The 9,750-nt window shown below is 38.1% G+C and overlaps 2 protein-coding genes across 4 annotated transcripts; both read right to left on the reverse strand.

Moving 5' to 3' along the window:
• Positions 1-2,743: 2,743 nt before the first annotated feature.
• On the reverse strand, positions 2,744-5,191 carry LOC105051588 (12-oxophytodienoate reductase 1). The gene is given in 6 exon segments (XM_010932112.4): positions 2,744-3,001; positions 3,003-3,492; positions 3,680-3,841; positions 4,028-4,158; positions 4,280-4,420; positions 4,957-5,191. Coding segments are annotated over 6 exon segments (1,146 nt in total). The 5' UTR covers positions 5,079-5,191; the 3' UTR covers positions 2,744-2,901.
• A 702-nt stretch (positions 5,192-5,893) lies between these two features.
• Positions 5,894-9,391, reverse strand: LOC105051587 (acyltransferase GLAUCE). 3 transcript variants are annotated; one of them, XM_029266621.2, is made up of 3 exons: positions 8,808-9,390; positions 7,405-7,600; positions 5,894-7,307 (listed from the first exon to the last, which is right to left on the reverse strand). In XM_029266621.2, coding segments are annotated over exons 1-3 (1,104 nt in total). In that variant the 5' UTR covers positions 8,810-9,390; the 3' UTR covers positions 5,894-6,401. The 3 variants fall into 3 exon arrangements, with proteins under 3 accessions (XP_029122454.1, XP_029122453.1, XP_010930413.1); XM_029266620.2 differs by having other exon boundaries at positions 8,781-9,390; XM_010932111.4 differs by having other exon boundaries at positions 7,405-9,391.
• Positions 9,392-9,750: the final 359 nt, after the last annotated feature.

Consider the following 9,750-nt stretch of genomic DNA (forward strand, 5'->3'; position numbering starts at 1 on the left):
AAAATAATATTTTTTATTATTATTTTCGTCTCTTCTTCCTCCCCTCCTTTTATTTTTTAAAATATTATTTTTTTAATTTTTTAAAAATATAACTTTATTATTATTAAAAATAATATTTTTATTATTATTTGAAAATAATATTTTTTAAAATAATGTTCTATTATAAATTTTTTGAAATAATTTTTTAAAAATAATATGTTATTATACAAATAATATTTTTAAATTATTAATAAAAATATTATTTTTAAAAAAGAATATTTAAAAAAATCTAGATTTTTTGAGAAAAAATAATCAAAAATAATAATAACATTTTATTATTATTTTACTAAAAATAAAAAAATAATTAAAAATAATAATAATATTTTATTACTATTAATAAAAAATAATAATATTTTATTATTAATAAAATAATAATATTTTATTATTATTCAAATTATTATTGATAATAATATAATAATATTTTTTTTCCTTCACTAAAATATTTTTTTTTCATTTTTTCTTCTCTTCCCTTCCTTCCGCCGCCCCCTCCGATGCCCTCGATGATTCACGGCCGCCTCACGAGGCCCAGGTCACGGCTCTGCCCTACCATCATCTGCACCGCATCCGTCGTTCTGGCCACACCTATCTTCGTGCGACCACCAAACCACCTCCTCTCCTCCAACCTCGGTGAATTCGAGCCCCCACGGCCTTGCACCGTGTCGTCCCCTCCCCTTCCCTCTCTCGGCCCCAGCAAACTGAGCCCCTGTGACTCCGTACGAGCATCGGTGACTGCCATGCCCCTTCGTCTGTGCTCTCAATAGAGCGGAGAGGGAAAACAAAAAAAAAATAGAAGGCAGCCGCGTGATGCACTGGGAGAAGGGAAAAAAAAGGATGGAGAAATCACACGTTGAAGTTGTGATTTTATATGAAATCACATCTTTTATATGTAATTTTATTTTTTATTTTATTTTATCTATAAAGTATCATCTCAGTTTGAAATCGCACGTTGAACATATAATTTTAAGTCCAAATTATATTTTTAACATGTGATTTCGTCACGTTACTGTCAAGTCACCAATTAGGATAGTTTGAAAAACAAATTAAGTTCCGGGGTAGATCGGAAAATATGTTTTAAAAAAAATAGTTAAAAAAAAATCCAAATGTGAAGAGATGATCGGACAATGAAAACACTATTTTATCCTTTCGCTATCCTATCTTTTGCATTAACCTTATCATGGATTGTAGGAAAACGAATCCAAAAGTCATTAAAGTTTCATAATATTTCGGACCCAACCTTATCCTCTTCGAGTTCCGATCGTATGCGAGTGGCGCGCTTCTCTTTGCACCTCTTTGCACCGCCAATTGCTTGGTGTTTCCCTATCTTCGGTCAGAAAATAAGTGAAACAATACCCCACACAAAATACAAGAATGTTTAGTACCCAATCTGTTCTTAAAAATTTAACATTCAAACGTTAGCTACCTCATATTAATATTTGCCTATCTTCTTTGTAGCCCATCGAAGTAAAGCGAGTTGATTTCTCATCTGCTTCATTATCTCCATGTGTTGTTCCATTCCTTTTGCAAAACTTTGCTCTCTAAGCTAGAAGTTATGCACCCATAAAAAAAGCTACGGTTAACCTCTAATATTTATCAGCCAACATCTGTCGCCAACACCAAGATTCTACTCCAAAACTCCAAGATCCTGTTCTTTCATGTTGTAAGCCATATGTCAAAACTATATTGACTTCCTTTTTTTTTCCTCCTATAAGGCACCATATTGACTTCCAAAACTCCTCTCCAAAATGGTGATACATATACAGAAGGCTCAACAAAAATCTATTGCTTCATGTATCACAAACAACATTCTCAACTTAGTAGTATACTTTATTCTCTAGTTTTTTCCCTGGAAATCATCACATTTGAAATTATATTCTCTAGTTTCTTCCTCAAAAGTTATAATTTACCCATGAAATAACCCATTGGGATAATTTTTTTAAAAAAATTGGGTGGTGACTTTTTGATCTCTATGATGAGGCATCACCCTCTAAAAGATATGATGTACGAGTGATCAAATCTAAATTTCATCGTTTATACTCCAAAATGGGATAGTCAAATTGAAAATCTTCTAAAGATTTTAATCAGCATATCTCCAAATTCAAGAAAAATAGGCAAAATAATTGAAGAGCGAGTTAATGTAAAAGCCAAGATCTACCCCTATAAGATTTTAATTTTTCATATTTATTTTTACTTATCATGTCTATTGTAGAAAACTAAGTCCTATTTGAATTAGGAAAAAAAAATTGATTTTAATTGTATTAGGACAGATTTCACTATTATAAATAGAAATTATGCATCCCAATTTAGAATTATCAATGAAAGAAAAAAAGATCTAGATCCTACTTTCATCAAATTTTCTGCTTTTTCGTAAAACCTTTTGAGGGATTCAAGTTATGTAGGTTGAGAGAATTATTCTTCTCCCTGATTGGATTATGACATCTACAATCACCATGTTGGACTTCTTATTCCATAAAGAAAAGGGGCATACTTCTCCCACAATATCTATTTAACCTCGGTCACAATAACAGAGATATCTGTGTTCAAGTTGGAGCTTTATTCAAGATGAGACGACATTCTAATTATGTGAGGATTAAATTGAATAAGAATAATCAAATGAAAATAAAGTTTAAGTTAGTGCTTCCAAGATAATTTACAATGTTGCCAGCACATTCATGAACACTTGTATTAGTAAATTGCTCTTTTGCAGTTGGTACCACAAACAATGCCATCTAATTGATTTATTGGATTCTCTTGTTTCTTTCTTGGAATTATTTAGCTACATTTGAAACAATGGAATTCATACATCTTTCCTGAAAGGAAAACTATGGGATCTCCATCCAAATCACTCAATAAGAAAAATGAACATTAGTTTAAGGATTCAAGGAATGGGTAGTCTACATACCCAACAACCGGGTCTGATGTGTAAAATGTAGACCTATCATACTTGTTGAGAGGAGCATTGATTCAAATCTCTGGGCAAGTCAGGATTAGCTATGAATGAGCGGCCATATGCCACTAGATCAGCATAACCTTCTTTGATTACCTTGTTACCTTCTTCTCTATCAAATCCCCCAGCAAGGATGAATGTACCTTTGAAAGCCTTTCTCATGGAAAGATGCACATGTGGTATTTGCTGCTTTCCATCCACAACTTCCATGTTTGGTTCAATCACATGGCAGTAGAGAACGCCAAACTTGTTCAGTGATTCAGCCATGTACAGTGCAAGACCCTCAGGGTCTGAGTCTCCACTCTCCATGATGTCTGCAAAGAGAGATAATCTCATGCCAACTCTACTGGCTCCGATTTCATCGACTACAGCCTCAACTACTTCCAATGCGAACCGGCAGCGGTTCTGCAAGCTTCCACCATATTCATCTGTTCGGTCGTTGATGTTGTCTTTCATGAACTGCTCGAGTAGATGACCGAATGCCGCATGGATCTCAACTCCATCAAAGCCTATGAATGCACAGAGAGGACATTAAATATGTTACTCAAACAGTATTATAGGTGTTCATTCACATATTAGGGGATAAAGCATGTTACTAGTATATTTGCATAATGGACTTAACAACATAGAATGGTCAAATTAAGGATATGCATTGTTCTCAAACAATGATGCAGAGTGAACAAGATGAAGACTAACCAGCTTCAATAGCATTCCTTGCAGCAACTCTAAAATCATTGACTATAAGAGGAATTTCATCAGTGCTCAAGCGTCGAGGAGGGGAGAAATCATCTTCTGGAGTCTGAGGAGTGATTGGCTTGTCAGTACTTGAGATGGGTGCTTGTCCATTAGGCTGGAAACCTATAATTGAGACAAAATGTTTAAGGGAGACTTGAAGGATTCATCAAATTATAGTTATTTTAGTTTGTAGTCAGTGGCAGAAAGCAATAACTATGGATCTTGTAATTAATTTGTTTGAGAAATATAATGAATGAAAAGAGATGTGGTAGGATTAATGAATGAGAGAAGATGTAGGAGGATATATACCATAATTTGAGATCCTTCCCATGTGCCCAATCTGTAAAAAGAAAATACCACCCTTCTCATGTACAGCATTCACTATTGGTTTCCATGCTTCCACCTGCTCTCTAGTCCAAATACCGGGGATATCTTTATACCTTCAAAACAGAAGAGAGATAAAGGAAAAATGAATAAGATTCAGGTGGAAGATTGGAGCCAATTACATGATCAGGACTCAGGAACAAATCTTGCGACAGCATTGTGAGGCCTCGATCTTACCCTATGCCCGTGTTTGATACCACAGTGCCTTCAGATATCAAAAAGCCCCCTTTGGAAGTCCTCTGGGAGTAGTACAAAATAGCATGTTGTTGTGGAATATATCCATAGGATCTCTGCCTTGTCAATGGTGCCAATACTACCCTGAAGATTAATAAATTCGAATTTTCATTTCAAAGAAGTCCCAAGTTTCGCTCTTGAGAAGATTTTAATTCATTAAAAACAATTACAAACTATTATACAATAAGACTTGCAGATAACAACTTTTGAGCAGTCAGGAGCAAAACCATAACAATTAACTTCCCAATAGTATCTGTGAAAAACTAAGACAGTCTCATCAAATCTATCGAAGTATTCTTCAATCCTTTCCAAGAACCCTCCATTGGCATTATTTTTGCTTGTTACATCCACCTTAACATATTCATGGATGCTAGATATAAGCAGTCTGATTAATTTGCAGTCTCAAATCTCAGTATCCAAAGCATAACATCAAATTAGAGAGATTCTTTTGAACTCCTTATATCTATATAGTCATCAGGTAGTCTAATTATATCAACTCCAATTCCTCAAAAAATAAATAAATAAATAAAATAAACTCCACAAAAAACACCAAGGTGCATCATATAGAAGGAAGCATTCAGAATCCTGGTAATCAACCAAGTGTCCTGGGGGTTACTGACCTATGCGAAAGCAGGAATCCTCCCATCTTGTATGGAGTGAGAAGAGGGATATCTTCTACTGCCTCTCCTTCCTCCCTCTCCTCTGCCTTCTCTTTCCTCTCCCCTGTTTTGTTGCAGCCCATTTCTTATGCTCTTCTGTTCCAAGTATCCAGATGGTAAGTTTTGTTGCAATTTATAGTACCGGGTTTGCAAGTCAACCATCGGTCAACTATTACCTATCTGTCCTTATTATCAATTTTTTTTTAAAAAACAATGAAAGTAGAGATAAAAAAAAGACAAAGTTGGAAACCAAAAGACGATGGTAGCAGGGCCCAGTCAACCTGAAGAATTAAATCCTGACCATCCAATAGAATGCAGATCCGTAAGTTTGGGTCTTGCTTCATATTCTGATTCGCTGATACGAATAGAACGGTGTCGTGTTACACATGGAGTCCAATTTAACGGCCGAGAAGGAGTGGCAGAGAGGAAGGGAAATTGGAACAGCATTTACTTCCAAGAACCAAAGGCTTTTCCATTGTGGTCGTTGGTCGTTTGTGTGAGAGTCGCATCATTCCATGCGTCATAGGAGGCATGAAAGCTTACCCAAGAGGAAGGCTTGTGTCCAAAACGCGTAAAATTAGTAATCCTCAATTTAAATCTAAAGAAATGACTGAGTCACCTATTGATATGGTGGCGATATTTAAAAAAAAAAAAAATCTTGTTTAGCATTTTTTTTATCTGAAAACATAATCAAAAGTAGCATTGCTTTTACTTCTGATGCTATTTCATAGCAGCATAAATTTCCTACTTGAGGATCCCAGATATGCAATTTAATGAAATAAAAGTGCCATACTTCATGCAGACGTTACACATACACTATTTGATCTCCTTATGTCCTTTGACGTAGTTACAACAATTACCTACCATCAGACTTCAGATAGTTCAGGTGAAAAGAAAATGGCTGCTAAAGTTTGAATTAAATTTTGATGAAGATAATATTTGTTTACATTGAAAGCATGGTCCCAAGGACAACAAGATCAAGATTATAAGAGGCAATTGATACACAAGGAAGAGCATACCTGTGAGAACACAGCAAAAAAGAGGAAAAAAAAAAAAACAGGAAGAAGAAGAAGAGGGGAAAATGGAAAAGAAAACAACAAGGTGCTAGGAGAGGAGGCAGTGATAGGACTCAAAGAGGAAGAAATCCAGGGAAGGCTGTGATTCCACAATCCCAAGATTCTCATTTCCAAGGTACCAGAAATCACATTGCCAGATGGAGTCTCAAATGACAAAGAAACAGTGCTTGGTGGCTTTCAATCCCTTCTTCATTCTTGCCATCTTAAACTAGCTTCTTCCATGGTTCCATGTTCACACAAAAAGGATGTAAGATAGATTGCCATCTTTTGCAGATGTAAACATATAAAAGCTCATTGTTCAGGTGCACCAAATAAGGATCCTCTCTCTCTTCATATCTCGAAAACATGACATGAGAATCTCTCCATTTTATCTTTCTCCAAAGCTATCCACACATTCACACCACCCCTTTTTCCCATGTCATTACCACTGGAGAGCAGCAACACAAATTCACCCATCCCACCAGCCACAGGCCCACCATAGAGAGGCTTCCCATACCCAAAGTCCAGCTCATAGAAAGGAAGTTTCCACCAAGCAGAAAGAAAGAAGTTTCCATTCAGAGTGGAAGGCATCCCTTTATAAACCTCCAGCCAGTCTATTCCAGACCTGACATACTCATCTGTGACCCTCTCTATAGCCTCCTTCACCATCTCCACACAGAAGGAGAAAGGCTTCTCACCCAAGTCTGCCACCTTAGCACTAGCTGAGGCCGTGATCACAGCATTGCCACTAAACCCTTGTGGCAAAGGTGGTGACATCCTAGACCTTATGTCCACTGCAAACAGAACAGAGGAGATTTCATCTAGGTTATCGAAGATGGCCTTCGTTCTTGCCCTCCATATGTGAGCCACAATGGCCTCAAAGCTTGAGCACTTGGTCATAGCCTTCTCCTTGAGACATCTGATCATGTCAGGGTTGAAAGAAAACATTCTGAACTCATGGTCTGGTAAGAGCCCTGTGAGAGTAGTGGATGTTGGGGGTTGGATTGGTGAAGTAAAGGAGGATGCAAGGGAGGTGGCTTCTGCTAGCTTGGTATATTCTGTATGCTTGAACTTAATCTGAGGTGGGTCTCTTGCTCTGATGCATGACCTATCAATGTTAAGCTCATGGGTCTTCATGCCTTCTCCCCTGCAGATAGATGCAAGATTCTCAAACATCTCAGCTGCTGATCTGCCATCAAGTATGCTGTGGTTTGTAACAAAACCAATCGAGAATCCTCCGCATTTGAATCTCGTGACCTGCACATGCACAGACAAAAAAAAAAAAAAAAGGAAAAAAGAGAACCAATAAATGCCATTCTTAACAAGGGTAATTTTATCTAAGATAGGACTTAACCTGAATTGTGAAAATGGGAGTCTCAGCGAAGCTCTCGAACCCTTCTGTTTGAAGAACAAGATGCCGAAATGAAGGATTTGGTAGGGACAGATTCCCAAGCTCATTCAACCTAAGATGCGATGTTGCACCAACAAACAAGACCCCAGCATTGTTGCAGACAAGCTCCAGCCTCTTTGTTTGGAGGTTGAAATTGAGCCTACCAGCCATAAAATAGTAAGGGATCAAAAGAACCTCAGATACTGATATCCTCACTCTCTCAGTTACATCAAATGTTGGGATTCCACCACCTGGTGGGACTTCATAGAAGAATACTGTCTGAACAGGAAAAGCCACTGTCTGGTCTATATTTGAAAGATACACAGTCTTTGTAGGTGTTGGATTTCTTGGAGAAACCAGGCTTACTATTCCCCCTTTTCTAACATCATTATCTGTTATGGAAACAGAGATCTCCATGGAACAAAAGATACTAAGTCAATTTGTTTGAAGAAAGAGGTGAAGGAATTACATGCCGTGTATCCACTATTTAACAAACATTTTTAACTTATCTAGAGGAGTAGAACCTCTTCAGAAAGAAGTAAGAAAAGCATGATGTCTGGTGGATAGTATCCTTTAGCCATGCTTGCATTTTTTCTCTTTTTCTTCATATATACATGTATAAGATCCTCATTCCCAATTCATGTGTCCTCAGAATCGGCATGAAAATGGCATTTCTTTCACCATGATGGGGGCTTTTGCACCATCCAAGAGCATGCCCAAGGGGGGGAATAGTTAAAAGTAGTTTGATACAAGTCGGATCCTTCCAATTTCAAAGCTAAATAACCTTAAAAGAACCCATGAGAAAGCATAGGAGATGATCTAGACTACTCAAGGATGTTGTGCCAAGTTTGATAGGCTACAAATTGTCATCAAGTTTATTCAGAATTATAAAGATATGAAACAATTATAAACTTGTGGGAGATTCTGGTTCCGCCTGAGATTAATTTCCCAGGAGAGCAACTGGATTAGAATCCAGATTAAGTTCATGGGTTAGGGGAGAGGTTGAATTTTTCTAAGTCATAAATTGATCACCAGGACAATAGAATAAGCTTGCCATGATCATTCCATATCGTTATCTTCTGGTTTTGTTTTACATTTTTTAGCAAAGAAAAAATAATTATACAACAAATTTAACACAATAAGCAGAACCTTGTCACAAAGCATTGAAAAGAAATTGGTGATCTAAATTTGTTATTCCTTTTTGGCTTTTCTTTCTAAAATTTCAGCATATGATTCAGCTTATGGTCAAGAAGAAGTTTAGACAGATTATCGATAGATGTTCAGATTCTAGTAATCTCCAAGTAATAAATAATAATAATAATATGTATAATTAGACCTACAACATTAATAGATGTTCTACGTCTAACATTGTCACTTTTTGGCCGGGACATGGCCACCGGTGCCTGCGTCGCCACCTACTGGGCCTCCTAGTGCTTCGGCTCCGACATCCTCGCCGGCGTAGACACTGCCCTCGCTAACAGTGACGATGATGTTCTCGCAGCCATCGGAGAGACCCAAATCGGCGGCGGGGAAGGGGATGATGCGTTGGGCCGCCATGGGGCATCTTCGCTGTCTGAGGCGACGATCGATGGCGCAACCGCCAGATCCGGGAAGGACGATACGAGAGGAGAGAGGAGATGGATTAGGGAGGCCGGTGACCTGGAAGATAAGGTGCAGAACGTTGTGATCGGCGGCGAGGGCGGTGGTTCCGTGGGAGAAAGGCGTCAGAGACAAGGGCCGTGAGGTTCTCGTAGCTGTTGAGGAGACCGAAGTCGGCGGTGGGCATTGATTGGCCTTGACGCTGCGCTCGGCGGCGATGCGGGCGGTCTCCAGCCTCAACCAAAATCGCGATTAATTCAACCAATCGCGATTTCTTTTTCATTGTATCGGCGATTTTTCCCCCATCGCTAGCTGCATGCGCATGCATAACTAGTTGAACTGATCCAAAAATGATAAGGTGGAATTTGGTTCAATCAATAATATTTTACCTCCTCGAAACACATTGGTCGAGCCTCAGCTTGGTGCTGGCGTGTGTCATCCAGGGATGGGTAACTCTACCTCCATTGGTTCGTATATCACATCATTGTCCTCACTTTGAAGCTGTTACAATGGTTACCATGGGTACCTCGCATCAATATGCCAACATAGAGTATCTCAGATCTTTCAGTTATTATCGGGACCGTTGATCCAAAATAAAACTAAGCATACAGAGCCATATGCAAAGCAGAGCTATTATCTCTGATCTGTCCGGCACATAGGTTACCTCCATTGCCTCAGCAGACCAATACCTTAGTGCGTAAACTGTCTATT

Source organism: Elaeis guineensis, chromosome 9 (assembly GCF_000442705.2).
Source record: "Elaeis guineensis isolate ETL-2024a chromosome 9, EG11, whole genome shotgun sequence".
Lineage (NCBI taxonomy): Eukaryota > Viridiplantae > Streptophyta > Magnoliopsida > Arecales > Arecaceae > Elaeis > Elaeis guineensis.

What these genes read in the sequence shown, in the direction of transcription:
- LOC105051587 (XM_010932111.4), bottom strand. Translation starts at nt 7,857, where the DNA reads ATGGAGATCTCTGTTTCCATAACAGATAATGATGTTAGAAAAGGGGGA. An exon ending in CTCCCATTTTCACAATTCAG is followed by an intron (nt 7,308 to 7,404) that starts GTTAAGTCCTAT and finishes GTGCATGTGCAG; the next exon opens with GTCACGAGATTCAAATGCGG.